This window comes from Gnatocerus cornutus, chromosome 2 (genome assembly GCF_029298725.1).
Source record: "Gnatocerus cornutus isolate USDA-ARS CGAHR chromosome 2, icGnaCorn1.1, whole genome shotgun sequence".
Taxonomy (NCBI): domain Eukaryota; kingdom Metazoa; phylum Arthropoda; class Insecta; order Coleoptera; family Tenebrionidae; genus Gnatocerus; species Gnatocerus cornutus.
The window spans coordinates 20,545,038-20,563,824 of NC_142234.1; the positions used below are offsets into that span (position 1 = coordinate 20,545,038).

At 33.3% G+C, this 18,787-nt stretch overlaps 2 protein-coding genes across 21 annotated transcripts in view; both read left to right on the forward strand.

Annotated features, from left to right (window-relative positions):
* Positions 1-1,659: 1,659 nt before the first annotated feature.
* LOC148179939 (glutamine--fructose-6-phosphate aminotransferase [isomerizing] 1-like) lies at positions 1,660-10,468 on the forward strand. Of its 4 annotated transcripts, XM_088029360.1 has the most exons (11): positions 1,660-1,811; positions 5,202-5,399; positions 5,453-5,766; positions 5,817-5,958; positions 7,780-7,803; positions 8,195-8,215; positions 8,541-8,695; positions 8,743-8,958; positions 9,005-9,472; positions 9,518-9,673; positions 9,722-10,468. In XM_088029360.1, exons 1-11 carry the CDS (start codon positions 1,805-1,807, stop codon positions 10,094-10,096), a joined length of 2,076 nt encoding a protein of 691 aa, XP_087885486.1. In that variant the 5' UTR covers positions 1,660-1,804; the 3' UTR covers positions 10,097-10,468. The 4 variants fall into 4 exon arrangements, with proteins under 4 accessions (XP_087885486.1, XP_087885487.1, XP_087885488.1 ...); XM_088029361.1 differs by lacking the exon at positions 8,195-8,215; XM_088029362.1 differs by lacking the exon at positions 7,780-7,803.
* A 2,619-nt stretch (positions 10,469-13,087) lies between these two features.
* Positions 13,088-18,787, forward strand: part of CaMKII (Calcium/calmodulin-dependent protein kinase II) — a 41,120-nt gene continuing 35,420 nt past the window's right edge. For 5 of the 17 annotated variants that reach the window (XM_088031258.1, XM_088031262.1, XM_088031261.1 and 2 more), the window contains exon 1: positions 13,091-13,441. In XM_088031258.1, coding sequence (XP_087887384.1) covers positions 13,377-13,441 — 65 coding nt within the window. In that variant the 5' untranslated portion in view covers positions 13,091-13,376. Of the gene's footprint in view, positions 13,442-18,787 lie in introns of all 17 variants that reach the window. The other 12 variants (XM_088031253.1, XM_088031254.1, XM_088031257.1 and 9 more) reach the window with 7 other exon arrangements.

The window sequence follows — 18,787 nt, forward strand, 5'->3', positions numbered from 1 at the left end:
ACAATCGTAGCTTCTTTTTTTTTATTCGAATAGTAGGAGTGGATGAGACTTTCTAGTTTCAGTTTCCAGTATCACATGTTAACTATAATTTCATCATGTACAGTGTAGTTTATACTTCTGTTTTATAACAAAAGAATTGTGTTCACTTTCATAGTTTATGGCTTGTATTTTATGGTATTTTTTATTTATATTGTTGAAATGTGTGTGAGGCCTGAAGTGCGTTTTTTGAGATTATAGCGTGAGAGTTGTTAATGTAGTGTGAGTGTAAACTAAAGCAAATTTAATGATCTCTAAAAATGTATTGTGTAAGAGCAATTTAGAATTACGTTCGTCGTAGATATTTGGAAAACTCTTAAGTACAAGAACTGATTTATGTTAGTCTTCAATTCACTTGAGATTTTTTGTATGACCAGTGTTAAGTACCTTTTTAGTAAATTAGTGGTAACCTTTGATTACATATGTGTAATCGCGCAATATGACCTTATTTACAGTCACAAATCAATTGTACTGATTTCACTTCGCCTTTTTGTATACTAAGAATTGCTCTACGTGTATATTAAAATTGTTACAAAAGTCTTATGATAATATAATTGTATATAGAAATCTAAGTTTAAACTCATCAGAGCTTTATTCCAAATTCTAGTTTTGTTTGTTTTTCTGCGTGTCGTTTACAGTGTATATTTTTATTTACTTTAACCTTTTAGTTTTACCAATTTTTAAGTAGTTTTTAGAAGAAAATCTTATTTATTTTTCTATGTTACTTATGAACTTTTCTTTACGCATTTACTTTTTCTTTTGGCTCTGATATATCATGTAACAAAATATGTTGTCAGTGACGTAATTGGCAACAAATTTAGTTTTAATGGTTGTGCACAAATCATATTTTTTATATTTAAATAAAACATGCAGTCATAATTTTAAACTATACTTAAAATCATCTCGCGTCACGCTGTGACAATTTTTCCTAAAATTATACAGTTATGACCACTTTTAGCGTCTTGTATTTCATTAGTAACATGTGCAGTGTTATTATTAATTTTTTAAGATGCATTAGGATTATTGTTATTTTTGTACAAGTATTTATTCCTTATTTTGCTACAAGTAGCAAATACAGTGTGAATTGTTTCAAGTATGATAGTAATGTACTGAGAGTTATCTCTAAACCCTTTCAATTTGGACACTAAAAATAGTACAAAAACAATTTCAGTCATTTTCGCATTGTTAAAAATAGTGTCTAGAGTCCCCGAACTGCTAAAAATGATCAATTTCAATATTAATCTCTCGACTGCCGGCGGTTCAGAAATTCAATATTTTGATGGAGTTTTGTACTATTTTTACACTTGAATTTCAAATTGAATTGGTCTAAAAGTAACGTGGTATGCTACTGATATTAAATTACCTTAAAGTTATATTTTGTAATATTCTATTTTCTAATTTATATTTGTGTGTACATATTAATGTTACTAAAGCAATAAAATTTGTTCTTATTTGTATCTTTTTTCTTCTAATAAGTACAAACGCCTCAAAAAAACGTTTCATGGCGTTATTTGTCCCATTTCGTTTCGTTCACCACTGTAAATTTAAACAAAAAGACACAGAGACATCTATAGTGCGTTTGAGAAATCGTAAAAAAAAGAAACCTACTTATCCCAACCGCTAGTGACACCCAAAATGTCAAAAGTGACATTTAAGACGTCAAAACAACGTGGTATATAAACGTAAGCTGACTTAAAATTTGCTCAGTATTCCGCTTAGCAGTTGAGGTGTCGTTTTTATAGTCTTCAATAACATACGTGGCGGCAAAATGTGTGGTAAGAATTATCTTCTAGTTTTACTCTTACATTTTATTTACATAACCTAATCCAAAATGGCACAAAACTCGTTTTTGTTTAACGAAATGTATTTTTTATTTTCTGTTTATTATTTCCACGGTGTTTACAATTTGAAGGAAAGTGAGAGTCGAAGTGGAACTAAAGTCAATCATTTTTAAGTGGGAAGCCTAAAAAACACTTAAAATTGCGACGTGTTCTTCCAATAAAACCCTGCAGAATTAGTTTTTAGCAAAAATTTGTTGTTGCGATTGATCTAAATCGCCGAAAAAGGCCAAATACATCTTTTTTTGTATGTTAATAATTAGATATTTAAATTGCAAAGAAAGACAATAAAAGTGGCCACATTTTTTACTTAAATTAAAGAATCTTTTAGTCCCGAAGAGGTGATTCGGCACTTTGATTTAGACCGTCGTCTTGTTCATATTGTCACGTATTAGAAAATTGCGGTTTCGAATTTGTTACAGCTTCATATAAAAGGTTGTATAACAGCCCTACCTGGTTTATTTAAATTTTTTTTAATATGTAATCAGGTAGGTGGTAGACAACTATGAAACTAGTGAAAGTAACTCTTAACATTATTAACGTGTCTACAAATAATAAGATGAACAAAACGGTTTCAATATGATTTTCGTAACGGCCATCAAAGTCTTTGTTACTATAAGTAAAAGTGACCTTTACTGGTTCTTTCATTACCATTCAACATTTCCTCACTTTTCCCAATGCAAACAAGACCGATTTTGAGCCAGTAGACAGTACCAAGGTTACTTATTAAATATTTTGCATTTCCTGCACACTTTCTAAGTAATGTGTTTGATGGACATAAAAATAGTTCCGTTTCCAATTCTTCAAATGTTAATATTGATGTTGTGTAGTTTAAGGATGATAATTAGAATTTACTTTTATTTACTGAAATTTGCCGGATGAAAGGCATTTTTTCCTTGTGACGCCCGGAATTAATTCACTTTCTCAGTTTCAATGAAATAATTCAATCGACAGAAGCTGTCCTTGACATTCTGGAAGTCGCAACATAAAATTCTTCCAGATCTCTAAAAATTACGATCAACACTTTTTTTCTCCAACAGAACTTCGAATTAGAAGAAATCTTGCCGGTTTACCAAACATCAACTATAGTTTCTTTATTTTTTATCAGCAGGTTTTGCCACAAAGGCATTTGTAACTGGTTTTAGCAGTGGTGTATACTTGCACCCATAAGTTTTATTTATGTATTTTTTCTAAAACCATCCTGAAGAACCTGAATTGTGTAGGTTGTTACCTCATGGTACGATATGAAAGGTTACAAGGGAACACCTTCCTTTTTGCTGTTCTGTTGGAATTTATTTGAATTTAATGAATTGTACAATTTCCGCGGTTAGTTCATTTTCTAGGTGTCTTAACATTTTAATGATTCCAACTACCGAATAACTTGAAAAGAAGTAGCTCAAAATTAAGTACTCTCGCATCTTTATTTTTAAATCCATGTTTAGCAACAGATCTAACGATAACTTTACAAATTTGTTGTAATCTCGATGATCAAACTGATTCAGTAATTTTTTTTATTTGATAAGAACACTTCAAAGTGCACATTTGAGTAAGACGTTATCTCTACTTGTCTCATTTTACTCATTTGTTTGATAAAATTCCTTCAGAAATCATTGTGACGTATTAAAAATTAACAGGTAAATCTTGCATCCTGTTGATAGTGTTCTTATTTTTGACAAATAGTTTATCCTGTGGAATTTGATTGAAAGGAAGTCGCACTATTGTTTTTTATGGATTATCGTAATTGTGTTGCGAAATTATTGCACAGTTTTTGCAATCGTTTCAGTGGGAATGTGTTCATTATATTCATGATAAGTTCTATGTTTAGTAATACTTATTACTCCTACTAAACAAATAGTAAAGAATTCCTTGATAAAAATATTTAGCAGACGAGAGATTTTCAGTTCCTGTAATGTTGCAATAAATAAAAAAATTGCGCTCAAATTTAAAATTTCTAAAATTCGACGTATTTGTTCCTGAATGTTGCAATTTGGTGCAGTTAATAAAGGAGTTAAAAATAGAAACTTCCCCAAATTTCATTTCTGTAGCGCGGCAAATAACGAATCTACAGGATTTGCAAGAAAAAAGTTTGAAATTTTTGGGTCGCCCTCAATTTTAAAATTTCTAAAATTGGACGTATCTGTTCTATAATTTTGCAATTTGGTAGAGTTAATAAAGGGGTTAAAAATAGAAACTTCCCCAAATTTCATCCCCATTGCGCTACAAATAACAAAACCAGAGCATTGAACAAGATTTTTTTTGCAGATTTTCGCTCGCACTTTGAATACAAATTTCTAAAATGCGACATGTTTGTTCTATAACTTTGCAATTTACTACAGTCAACAAAGAGGTTTAAAATAGAAACTTTCCCAAATTTCATCCATCCAGTGCTGTAAATAACAAATCCACAGAATTTCCAAAAAAAAATTTGAAGTTTTTGGGTCGCACTCAAATTTAAAATTTCCAAAATTTGACGTATTTGAAGTTAAAAATAGAATCTTAAACAGACGAGATATTTTTCTTTTAATTGATAGCATCTAAACGTGTAAATGTCGCAAGTGCAGTTTAAAATCTCTTATCTGAGCTAGATACATATTTGTGGAAATTTCGTACTTACTTTTGTATTTTAGATAACTCTAGATTAGTGGAATGGAACTGATTATAATCACTTTGTGGAAAGACTTTGTGGAAATTTATAAGGTCATCATAAAGAGAATTTACCATTCATTGAAATAATATCTTGATAAGGAATCACATTACATAATACTTTTAGGACTTGCAATTTTTTTGTTTGCATTCTTCGACTTATCGACAAACCGTTTTCATTATCGTACTTAATACGTTTGTTTGTTTGTTTATAAGAAAAGCCATTTATGTAACACGTAATTTTTTAGCTCCCACTAAATGTAATTCTCCAAATCGCTCACATTCTAATTACTAGTCCTCAAGCATTTTAGGTCTCTATATCTTATTTTAATTAGTTTTACCAACGCGTAGATTATAATCGCCAAGTGCTTTACGGTTAAAACCATGCAGGAAAAATTTTATGTCATTTAACTTTCACCGAAACTTACACAAGAACATTAAAACGGGTGCCTATCACTTGTAGGTACAAACTTTAAGGCATTATTTTTCTTTCCAATAAAAAAACGAAACATTTTTTGTTGTTTACATTTTTTCATTTCAATTTGGGAGAGTTACATATGGTGCCAACGCACACTTCCGTGCTCACAAGGATTAAACTTTCACTTAACATTAAGTAGAGACAATAAATCTCGCAATACGCTCAGGTCATACTTATTGATCGTCAATTTCCGTTTTTTTTTCCAGGAATTTTCGCGTACTTGAACTTTCTCACCCCCAAGAAAAGAGAAGAGATCCTCAAGACTTTGGTCACCGGTCTCAAGCGTCTAGAATACCGAGGATATGACTCTGCCGGTGTCGCAATCGATTCGGCCTGTTCCAAAGACATGGCCCTCATCAAGAAAATGGGAAAAGTCGCATCTCTTGAGGAGGAAATTCAAACCCGTGAGTGCCCATCGTTATTGGTGCAAACAGCATATAACCGCGTTTTTCCCCAGGGGCCCAAGAGCTGGACATGGACAGAATCGAAGACATCCACTGCGGAATCGCCCACACCCGTTGGGCAACCCACGGAGTCCCCAGCGAGGTAAACTCGCATCCGCAGCGTTCCGATTCCCAACACAGCTTCGTGGTTGTCCATAACGGCATCATCACCAACTACAAGGAAGTTAAAGTGTTCCTTCAGAACAAAGGATACAAATTCGAGAGCGAAACTGACACGGAAATCATCGCGAAACTCATCCATCACTTCTACGAACAGCACCCTAACTATTCTTTTAGGGAGCTTGTCGAGAACGTCGTTCAACAACTGGTAAAATTACCACACGTCTCGATGGTGGAGTTTTACCAATTTGTTTGTAGGAGGGCGCGTTTGCGTTGTGCTTCAAATCTAAACATTTCCCTGGGGAGTGTGTAGCCACCCGTCGCGGGTCGCCTCTGCTTGTGGGTATCAAAACCAAGACTAGATTGGCGACGGATCATATTCCTATTTTGTACGGAAAGGGTGAGTTAAGGGCTAGAAGTAGACTCGCACGGATAAATTTTGTACAGCACTAGCCACTAGATATGGGATTATTAAAGTAGTTTGTATATTTGCATGATTTGTATAGATGACCATAGAAGTGTGAAGGTTGGAAGGCTTGTGCGTATTACTTTCCAGTGCTCGAAATTTGACACCCACTGGAAAGTTTGTTCTATTGAAAGAAAATTTTACAAAAATGCACGCTTGATGCTATTAAATACACGCTTTTTACAATACCGCTGTAAATGAAAACCTGATATTTGTTAATTCAGATGAGAGTCGTAGGACGCATGTATAGGACTAACGAAACTTTTGTTTGTTTCAGTGTTAACAAAAGATCAATGTTGTTACTGTTATAGTCGAAGCAAAATACACACAAAAATTTGAAAAGCTCGGAATAATTCTCATATGGCTGATTTTATTGTTCCAAACTAAATGTTAAAAGTCCCCATCTATAGGTGTGCTGCTAAAAAAGTAAATGTCAAAGAAAACAAATATTTGCAAATATCTTGCCACTGGTGATTCCAATGGCAAAAATTGTTATTATAAAAATTGGACATTATCAAATTTTCCACAAAAAAGATCTCGTAATATTTTTCGTAGGGGTTAACATTTTTAAGTTATGAAAGTATTTTTTAAAGTATTTTTTTACATTCTAATTTTTACTCTAAAATTTTTTTTGCTCTAAAATTTTGAAATTTGGTGGAGTTGATAATCGTACCGTAAATTATAACGTCGACAAATTTGTTTGATTTAGTGTTTAAATTGTTAAAGTTACGTAATTTTAGAGAAAATAGTGGCATTTTTTATTCTTCCGAAGAACAAAAATTTCTAAAATTGTTCTTTCTTGCTCTAATGTGGCATTTGGCACAATTAATAAAAGTGTCGAAAGTAATAACTGCTCAAATTTTGATTGTCTTGGCGTTCAAATTACCAAATTTACGAAATTATATAATAAACTCTATAAAGAAATGTTGGTTTATCCTTTGAATAAAAATATCTAAAATTGCTCCTTCTTGCTATAAAATTTTGAGATTTAGTTAAGTTAATAAGTGTGTTGTAAATTATAGTGTCGGCAAATTTTATTGTTTTAGCGTTTAAACTGGCAAAGTTACGTAATTTTTTAGAAAAGGCTGACTTTTTTTTTATCTTCCTTAAGAGTAAAAATTTCTAAATTTGCTCTTTCTAGTTCTTATATTTTGGCATTCGGCACAGTTAATAAAGATGTTAAAAGTAGTAATTAGTCCAATTTTTATTATATTGGCATTAAAACTACCAAAGATACGGAATTGAATAGAATAAAGAGGAAAATTTTCGATTATCTTGTCAAAAAAAAATTCTAAAATTGTTCTTTCTTGCTCTAATATTTTAACATTTAGCACAGTAAATAAACATGCCAAAAATAGTAACTACTCCAATTTTTATTGTTTTGACATTAAAATTACCAAAATTACGGAATTTTATAGTAAATAGAAGGAAATTTTGGCTTACCCTATTAATGTATATTTTTTAAATTGCTCTTTCTTGCTCAAATATTTTGGCATTTGGCACTGTTAATAAACATGTCAAAAGTATTTTAAGTAACTTATAAATTATGCGTATTATTCTGAGGTTCATGTTTATTTTGCCTGAACTATTACTAATTTTTCACTAAATAACAATTGCAGCTAACTTATGAAATTAATCCCACTAAAACTAATTCACTGTCGAATTTTAGTGCAATGTGTCTGAATTTTTAACAATCTATTAATTTTGTTTTGCCCATTCTTTGTTCCTTCCTATGGACCTGGCTTGACCCTATAGACGATGACCCCCACACACCTACAGGTATACAAAATTGTACTTCATTAACTGCTTTACAGGTTCTACTCAGGGCTGGTTTAGTGTAGTTTCTGTATAAAAAATACGATGAAAAACCTTTGTAACAATAGATTTACTAGGACTCTCGTAACTGGTTTTAGTAAATTGTACATAATTGGGATTCTGGTAAAGGAATTTCTTTTACAACTAGACCTGAGTACTCATTTCTTTTCGTTTTCTGTTGTATCAAAGTGCATTTTAGTTCATAAAACAATGAACCAGAGTCATATTTGTCACGCCTTTTTTATGTCGAATTCAAGGTGAAAAATAGATTCTGGTTTTTATGTTCTTGTTTGTTTTGTTTACATATTTTAATGTTTGTTTTCCGCTTGTTTTCCCAATCTTGGAACCCATGCAGATGCTGATACCAATCACTCAGGTAGTACCTTTGTTGTCTTGTTTTAAATAATTACAGCTTCTGCTTTTTTTTCAATCTAAAAGCTTTGGTATACAAGGTGACGGTTTTTCAGAGTAAGTTCCGTGGTAAGTACTACTTGTTTATGCGTTAACACTTTGTCTCTGTTGATAACATTAGGGCATGATCAGGTGTTGGTGCAGTGCGTACTATTCCACTAGTAAAACCAAAGAAAGATGTTCAAACAACCACTAAACATCTTTCAAGACTTTAAAACGTCGTACTTTTACTCACTGCATGCATGATTTTCTTTGAATTTTTTCCGGAAAACTCACGAATTTCCTTGTAGAGCACCGCCCCCATGGCCGTACTGACTTCCCAGTACTGCCCCGATCTGAATCCACTTCGGAATTCGAGCCGCTGGAAGACAAACAAGTTGAATATTTCTTCGCCTCGGACGCCTCCGCCATCATTGAGCACACGAACCGCGTCATCTACTTTGAAGTAAGTGACCGGAAGGCACTAATTCTTGCTAAAAGGTGAAATTCCAGGATGACGACGTCGCGGCGATTAAAAACGGCGCCCTCAGCATCCACCGGCTGAGACGTCTTTACGACGATCCTCACTCCCGTGAAATTCATACGCTCAAAATGAAGTTGCAGCAAATCATGAAGGGAAACTACGACTATTTCATGCAGAAAGAAATCTTCGAACAACCAGAGTCCGTCATTAATACGATGCGAGGACGTGTTAACTTCGACACGATGGTGAGTGGCCACCAGTGGGTTCGTTCTTCTGATTGTATTATTTCAGGCTGTTACTTTGGGCGGGATTAAAGACTACATCCCGGAAATCAAACGCTGCAGAAGATTAATGCTAATTGGTTGTGGTACGAGTTACCACAGCGCCATCGCAACCCGTCAGTTGCTCGAGGAGTTAACTGAGTTACCAGTGATGGTAGAGTTGGCCAGCGACTTCTTAGACCGCACCACTCCAGTTTTCCGAGATGATGTCTGCTTCTTCATCTCGCAATCGGGCGAAACTGCTGACACTTTGATGGCCCTCCGGTATTGCAAACAAAGAGGGGCTCTCATCATTGGTATTACCAACACCGTGGGGAGTTCAATCTGCCGGGAATCCCACTGCGGCGTCCACATCAACGCGGGCCCCGAAATTGGGGTTGCATCAACGAAAGCTTACACCAGTCAGTTTATATCTTTGGTGATGTTCGCGCTGGTTATGAGTGAAGACAGATTGTCCCAAGCCTCCAGAAGATTAGAGGTTGGTGTGTTGGGCCCCCACTTTTTATTTACGGTGTTTTTCTAGATCATTGAAGGCCTCAAGAATCTGCAGCAACAGATTCGTGCGGTTCTCCAACTGGACGAGCAAGTGAAGGCTCTCGCTCAAGATCTCTACAATAAGAAGTCGCTACTCATCATGGGGCGAGGTTTCAACTACGCGACTTGTCTAGAAGGGGCTCTGGTAAGTCTCCGATTGTTATAACGACAATTCTATTTCTCTTAATTGTAGAAAGTGAAAGAGTTGACTTATATGCACAGTGAGGGGATTATGGCCGGGGAGCTCAAACACGGCCCCCTTGCTCTGGTCGATGAAGACATGCCCGTTATGATGATAATAATGCGCGACCCTGTATACACCAAGTGTGTGAACGCGCTCCAACAAGTTACAGCTCGCCAAGGAAGACCTGTGATAATCTGCGAAAAAAATGACGACGAAACTAAAGCATACGGCCACAGATGCTTGGAGATTCCCAAAACAGTCGACTGTTTACAAGGAATTTTAACAGTCATTCCAATGCAACTGCTCAGTTTCCACATCGCGGTGTTGAGAGGATGCAACGTGGATTGTCCAAGAAATCTCGCGAAGAGTGTGACTGTGGAATGAAGAATTTGTGATATTTTGTTGATTTGAGACTGTTTGACGGTGTCCTGAAAAAGGATGTGCATTTATTGCTTATTAAGTTGGTAAAAGGTTAATTTATAGGTTTAGACATTACTAACTTGTTTTTTTACATCACAAATTTGTACAAATTGGGGTTTTTACAATAGGAAATTTATTCCCGTCGTCTATAGATATAAATGAAAGAATACTAATTGTAAGTTACTGCCTCTTGAAGAAATCAGTGTTTATATAATGTTATGTTCTTTTACCAAACTGTTAGATTTTATATTTATTACGGAATGCAATCCGATCCGTACTTTATTTCTAAGACTATGTAAAAACATTTTATTTTAATGAATATATATGATCATATTATACGCTACTTTTCCTTCGTCCGTTCATTGGGGCTAAAAGTCCTCACATTTTTGATATACTGCACTCAGTGGGAGCTCCTGTTTTTTCTACAGGACAAAAAAACAAATTTATGGACGAAAAACACGACAAAATATGAGATTCTTATGGGATTTGGAAATATTATAAAAATAAAAAATGTTGCATCCGTGTAAATAATACAAAAACAAATAAATTTAAATGCTTAAAACAAGAAAATCTGTTTTGAATATGCATTAGAAAGTATATTAAATCCAGTTGATAAAAATTCAGAGACCATCTAACTATAATATTGAAAAATATGGAAAATTAAATAATAGAGTAACCAGTAAATATAATAGAAGAGAATATTCAACAGTACGAAGAGTTTTTAAATATTACAATAAACGATTATAAAATTAAAGAAATGAAAATCGATACGTATAGAATTGAATTTAGATATCCAAGTCAAAATTAAAACTTTTAAACTTTTTTTAAAACTTTATGTTATTTGTGGTTATTTATAAATCAATAATTTACCATCGAAGAAAAATTGAACATTCTTAACTTTACATATGAAAAGGGACATCATTTTGACAGATTCTATACAGGATTGCCAACATGAAAAATAAAAATATGTTGTAATATTGGTTGCATACCAATCAAATAACAAAATTTCTTTAAAACTGGCCATTTTTTGGACACGTTAAATTTTCCAATTCTTTTAAATTCTAACTCAGATTATTATACCTAGTTTTCTTAGTCATTTTCCTATTTTCTATGCATTTTTTTTTCAACAAAAACCACAGATTCAGATGTTACGTCTGGTTCACATTTTTAATAAATCATAAAAAAACAGGGTAGTTTTCTTTATTATAGTATAAAAATCTGACTCACATTTTAAAAAAAAGCCATATAAACCCTATTTTATATGGCACACTACCCTAGTGTGCATAAAAAATGCTTAAAATTCGTCGATCCAAAACAATAATTCTAATATTTAAGTCTATCTAAGTTTTATCTAAGTCCTATAAAGTTGATGATAGTGTTTAACAACTAAGAAAAAAAAATTGCATTCAAGTACGGGCGAACCAAAAATACCCCCCAAAATTAAAATTTGTAAAATCTAAGTCTGTTGCTCCATAATTTTGAAATTTAGTACAGATAATGAATGAAGTAAGAGTTGTAACTTTCCCAAATTTCATTGCAGTGACACCAACACAATCAAAGATACAATTTTTTTTCATAGAATTTTAAAACTTTTTGTGGTCCTAAAAATAATTACTTTCCAATAATTTCTAAAATCTAAGTCTGTTGCTCCATAATTTTGAAATTTGGTACTGATAATGAATGACGTAAGACTAGTAACCTCTCTAAATTTCATCGTGGTGGCACCAACACAACTAAAGATACAAATATTTTTCATAGAATTTTAAAACTTTGTGGTCCTAAAAATTAAAATTTCTAAAATCTAAGTCTGTTGCCCCTGAATTTTAAAATTTGGTACAGATGATAAATAAGTGAAGAGTAATAATATCCTCAAATTTCATGGCAGTGGGGCCAACACAACCAAAAGATATAAAATTTTTTCATAGATTTTTAAAACTTTGCAGTTCTAAAAATAAAAATTTCTAAAATCTGATTCCGTTGTTCCATAATTTTGAAATTTGGTACAAACAATGAATGATGTAAGAATAGTAGCTTCTCTTAATTTCATCGCAGTGGCGCCAACACAACTAAAGATACAATTTTTTCATAGAATTTTGATACTTTTTGTATTCCTAAAAATTAAAATTTCTAAAATCTGAGCCTGTTACCCAAAAATTTTGAAAGTTGGTACAGATAATAAATGAGTTAAGAGAAGTAACCTCTCTAAATTTCATGGCAGTGCCGCCAACACAACCAAAGATACAAATTTTTTTTTCATAGAATTTTATAACTTTTTGTAGTCCTAAAAATACAAATTTCTAAAATGGGATTCGTTTGCTCCAAAATTTTGAAATTCATTCCCGAGATTTTTATCATAAAAAATGTAATAACAAATTAAAATAAAATGAATAAATAAGAAAAAATGTTAAAGTGCTTAATAGAAAATAAGAAAATATGATTCTGAATAGAATGGATAATTACAAATGCGCACTATTCAGTCTCTGGAAATAGAAATATGTCTTGTCCAGGTAAAAAAGTGACTATGAAGTATTTATTATTGCAGAATGCTGTTTCTGGGCCCTTTAGAGACGAGTTTTTTCATTCATTTTAAATGTTAATAGCATTTAATTAATTGAGATAAATTTCCGCTTGGCGTATCCAAGTAAAGTTGCTCTGGGAAATCAGAAATGAAGATTGGACTGTTACAAAAGCGCGCAATCTCTTCTTCGGCACAAATAAAGTAATATTTTCCATTTCAAAGAGAAAAAGCGACAAAACTGGAGCATCCTTGGGCAAAAGGCCACCTCGTTTTTTTTTTTGCATTTGGGCTTAGTGTGGCGCCGGCGTTAATAAAATGAAATCGCAAGGTTATTCCCCCGTTGTCGAGCGTCGTTCTCGGTTCCGAATCCATCTGTAGACGCGCCACAATATTGATCTTTTAGGTTATATCCCCGAGGAGCGACTTAACAGCAATTTTAGAATCTAGTGGGGATTAGACCTCGTGCAGCGTCCGCGGAAGAGCACGACAGAATTTCTCCACCATCAATCAACCGGAGACTTGTTGAGAATTTTCCGCGAGTTTCACGTCCAGAAAAAGCAGAAATTCGTTCGGGAAAGTCGGCGTCGATGAGCGTCTAGTGGTGTATTTTGGGTGGCATAAGTTGTGCTGGCTGCGCGAAAAATCCAGTTTTCTCGTGTGGCAGTCGCTTTATTAGTCGGCAGAGCGACATATAACAGTACGTTTTAGGCACTGCGGTGGTGAGCTATGGCGGTGCCAATTGCTTGTACGCGATTTAGCGACAACTATGACCTAAAAGAAGAACTTGGAAAGTAAGTACGAGCATTTTGATGTCCGTATGTGTGCATTTTGTTACGGAAATGGCCAAGTTCGATGCTGCGCGGTAATTCGGGAGTGACAACGTTAATGGACGGATCCAGCTAAAAAAATCATTTCAAAACCCCACACACCAAAATAAACGCGATTTTGTAAACGCGTAACGCGCGTTTCTGTGCTAGTGGGCTATTCGGCGGTGTCGGAAATATTCTGCTTGTACGAGGATTTTCCGTCACATTTTCGGCGCTGTTTGAATATCTGCATTGCTAGTAAGAAAATCAATATAGTGAGGCTCTGCCCTGTACGGTATGACAGGTGGTTGTCTTTGAAAGTACCAATTAAAGACTCTTTCACTGAACTCACTGTGATTTTCATTCATGCTTTGAATTATTTTAACTGGATCCTCGAAACACCTCGATTTACACACCTACGCATCATTGATTCTTATCAATAAACGCCGATGTGTGCATTACCCCGCTTTTATTATCAGCGCATTTTTATTATTCCATTGTATTCTTTACCAATGTTCAATAAGAAAATTGCAATATAATTTCCAATCGTGTTTCCGCAAATGCGCTACCGTTTCGCCTCGGGACAAAATCCTTGGATTTTTCTCTTCCTTCTTCACGTCGAATCACACAGCTACAATAATCATTATATTATTGCTTTTCTCCACAACCAATGAATTTCAATTAATGTCGCGTTTTTCATCCAGTTCTGACCTCATTGGATACCACCAATTTAAATTTACATTCTTACAACAATCAAATTTTTTACATTTCGAAGGCTACTCTAACGCAATCGAAGTTGGCTCTATTTATATTTTGGTTAATAGCTTATGGTGTCCAGGTTTGTGTTAGTTCTATTAATAAAAAATCATATTATTTTGTTTTTCAATGAGTGGAATTCTTGAATTGTTCTTTCATACTTTCAATTCAGCCAAACTGAAAATACGTATTCCATTGTTACCACAAGGGTCAATTTTCGGACCAAATTTTTTTTGACAGATTTTTTTTTTAATTTTGAAATTTTTTGTTCGAAGCCCCCAAAAATAAGAATTTCTAAAATCTAAGTCTGTTGTTCCATAACTGTGAAATTTGGTACAGATAATGAATGACGTAGGAGTAGTAACCTTCCTAAATTTCTTTGCAGTGGCGCCAACCCAACCAAAGATACATTTTTTTTCATAGAATTTTAAAACTTTTTGTGGTCCTAAAAATAAAAATTTGTAAAATCTAAGTCTGTTGCTTCATAATTTTGAAAATTGGTACACATAGTAAATGAGTTAAGAGCAGCAACCTCCCCAAATTTCATGGCAGTGGCGCCAAGACAACCAAAGATATAATTTTTTTTCATAGAATTTTACATTTTTTTAATTCAATTTTTACAAATGCTGTTATAATATAGCAATAAAAAAAAATAAATTCAATTCAGCAATCCGCGGAACACCCGGTACTTTCGCCCCATTCGTCATATTTGAAGCTTTGAAATTAGGTCGAGAACGAAGTCTTTAAAAATTTCTTGGAATTAGTCACCGAGCTATTGCTGATGAAATCCGCCAGAAAATTCTTGATAAATTGCGAGATAATATTGATTAGTTCCCAGACGACATTCAGAAAGTCTTTCAAATTTCGTTGAAATTGTTCGATAACAAGTTGACCAATTTTTCAAAAATTATACAGTTGATCAGAACTCTTTTGCCAAATTGGACAATTTTACGAGCTTTTGCAAAGTGGAATAAATAATAAAATGATAAGATAATGGCGCTTTTACGATTACGCCATGTTGTCCCGAGCATTAATATTATTATAATTATGTTTACCAATTCCTGGAAAAATATTTCCGAACAGGCGTACACAAGGGGGTTGTGCCAATTTCACGAAACAGAAACACAGTAAGTTACACCCCGAGAAAAGATTTAAAAGGGTTTTGTATTGGTAAAAAATTCAACCGCTTTGCGCCAACCGAAATCTTTAAAAGACGTTGCTAAAATTACAAGCTGATGCATAATTTTCAATTTTTTCTTAATCATGGTCGCGGTTATTTAAAGCAATGGATGAAAATAGATCAAAACGGTGAAGAAACGAACTGATATAGTAAGAGGAAAGAAATTAAATAATATAGGCGAGTGTGTGACACTTTTTATTTTATTATAGTTGTGGGTGCTGCATAAAAATTCAGGGTCAGTTCGTATAAAATACGTCCTGTCACGATGCGTAAAATATCCTATACATAAAATTGACTTTCTGAAATATTCTGGTTTTTATGGAAAACGTATCTGTTTCTGGTTCAAATCAATAATGAGTGTCCATGCCGGGAAAGTCACAGTATATTACGCAACGAGCACGCAAACTCTTGTGTTTTGTTCGAGTTTTGACTGCAAGGCGAAATTTTTCAAAAAATTTAAATGCCTATAAGTCAAACGAATTTTAGTTAATTTTAGAGAATAAATTGCGTGAAGAAGAAATCAGCAAAAAACCAACATAACAATGCAATCCACAATGCAGCTCGTCGATAAAATCCAATTAAAAAAATTACCTCAAACTGTGTAACGCATCAAAAACATTGTGATTTATCACCACGGAATTAACTCCGACGACAGCGGTAGTAACACAATTTATCACCAATTGTATGCTTTTTGCACATTTTTGTAGATAATAAATTGCAGATTGATTGACTGTATCTGGACATCAACACACGTAACTTTGATTTAAAACAAATTGTTCCTTTTGCTGTTGAAATCCATGTCAGTCAAAACTGTTCCCAACTCTAATCACTGCTCCTTCAACACTTTTATCCGTGATTTGCATCCTAAATCGAACACTTGAATTCGGGAACTACTGATAAATCAATATCAAATACAATCAGAGTTCGAGTTGGGATCGGATTTCTGTTACTAATTTATTATCCACGTAACACGAAGAGGGACAGACAGGTGAAAAATATACTAACTAAAAGTAATTACAGTTTTCTGGGTAATAAATAGAGACGATGATTGTAGTTTGTAATCGGATTTGGTTTTCTTAAGAATGCAGTAAAACTTGTTTTGTCTTGAAGACTTACTGATTCATCAACGTCTGTCGTTTTTGCGGTGTGGTATTAAAGAAGTAAAAGCTCGTGCGGGAAACGCTTTATCGATATTTAATTGGATGAAAGTTTATTGTTATGGTTCTTATAATTACTGCTTTATCCGGAAAAGCTTAAATTGTACCTACCTAATGATAACAGTAGTTAAGAAAAAATAATTTTATTAACTTTTTAGTGAAAGCTGAGACTCTGTTAACATTTTAGAACCAAAAAGGCAGATTTTAGAAATTTTTATTCAATTTTTACTAAAATTTATAACTCGAGTAATTTTAGAGCTGTGGCAATAAAATTTATAAGGTTTAAAATTTTTATTTTGCTTAATAACTGTAAAAAATTTAAAAATTCTAAAACCAGAAAGACAGATTAGACAGATTTTAGAAATTTTTATTTGCGAATTAACCAAGAATTTGAATTTTTTTGCTAGTCTCGATAATTTCAGTAATTTTAGAGCTGAAACAATGAAATTTGGGAAAAAAATTCTTTGGCTGTTTATAACCGAAGACACTGTCAAAATTTTTAGACCAAAAAGACAGATTTTAGAAATTTTTATTCAAGTTCGAACGAACCAAAAATGCCAAAAATTCAAATAAAATCTGAGTCTGTTGCCCTAAAATTTTAAAATTTGCCACAGATAGTGAATGAGGTAAGAATAGTAACCTCCTCAAATTTCATCGCAGTAGCGCCAACAAAATCACAGATACAATTTTTTTTCATAGAATTTTAAAACTTTTTGTAGTGGTAAAAATAAAAATTGCCAAAATCTAAGTCTGTTGCTCCATAATTATGAAATTTAATACAGATAATTAATGAGTTAAGAGTAGTAACCTCCCCAAATTTCATCGCAGTGGCGCCAACACAACCAAAGATGCAATTTTTTTTCATAGAATTTTGAAACTTTTTGCAGTCCTAAAAATAAAAATTTCTAAAATCTGGGTCTGTTGTCCCAAAATTTTGAAATTTGGTACAGATAATGATCGACGGAAGGGTAGTAACCTCTCTAAATTTCATCACAGTGACGCCAACATAACCAAAGATACAATTTTTTTCATAGAATTTCAAAGCTTTTTGTAGTGATAAAGATAAAAATTTCGAAAATTTGAGTCTGTTCCATAATTTTGAAATCTGGTACAGATATAGAATGAAGTAGGAGTAGTAACCTCCCTCAATTTCATCGCAGTGACGCCAACACAACCAAAGATACATTTTTTTTCATAGAATTTTGAAACTTTTTGCAGTCCTAAAAATAAAAATTTCTAAAATCTGATTCTGTTGCGATAATTCCAGTAATTTGAGAGCTAAAACTTTGAAATTTAGGAAGAATAATCCTTTGGCTTTGCTTTTAAACTGGAGACACTGAGAATTTTAGAACCAAAAAGACAGATTTTAGAAATTTTTATTTGCGAATAAAACCAAGAATTTCAATTTCTAATGGCTAGACTCGATAATTCCCGTAATTTTAGAGCTGTGGTAATAAAATTTATAAGGATTAAAACTTTTACTTTGCTTATTAACTGCACAAAGTTTCAAAATTTTAAAACCAAGAAGACAGATTTTAGAGATACAAAAAACAAATCAGAAGACAATTCTACTTCAGAAATGACTTTCCACTGCTCCAATACAGATTTCGTCCAAAATATTATTGATCTTACTTTAAAGTAAACCTGATAACGAAAGCGCTCGCAAAAGTACATAAAAACATTGTAAACAAACAACTATTGGCGGCTGTTTAACAACGTTCTAGGACCTTTGAAATTAGTCTCCACAATGTGGCCCAGCTTGATTTAACTAGTGCAAATATGTACTTTCTTGTACACCTTTTATGACCCGAGTCTACTGTCAATATTAGTTTTAGATTAAATAAATGAGCACCTTACTGAATCTACGAAAAACTAGTAAAATGTGTCACTACTGGAAATATCCAGTCCGCGTCTCGAGTTTACAAATTAAAGAAAGAGTGGAACTGAAAGCTTCACATTTCAAGTGATCCGCTAAGATTAAAAGAGAAGTTTCAGCGTCCCGATTATAACTCTGGTTTAAATTAACTTATCAGTTTGCACCAATTTGACTAACCAATTAATTGCAGTAACCCAAGCGGTGTATTTAAAGGATTACAAATGTAAATTTGCCATGTAATACCTTTGTATTTTCACTTCCATCACGTTGTCAAAAATGTTTCTTTTAAATCCGCCACTTTGTGTTTAATCACGCAGTAATGAAAATTAAACTTCAAAGCTTTCGGTCGTGCTTGAATTTTG

What these genes read in the sequence shown, in the direction of transcription:
- LOC148179939 (XM_088029360.1), top strand. An exon ending in AGAACGTCGTTCAACAACTG is followed by an intron (nt 5,767 to 5,816) that starts GTAAAATTACCA and finishes ATTTGTTTGTAG; the next exon opens with GAGGGCGCGTTTGCGTTGTG. An exon ending in AAGCCTCCAGAAGATTAGAG is followed by an intron (nt 9,473 to 9,517) that starts GTTGGTGTGTTG and finishes GTGTTTTTCTAG; the next exon opens with ATCATTGAAGGCCTCAAGAA.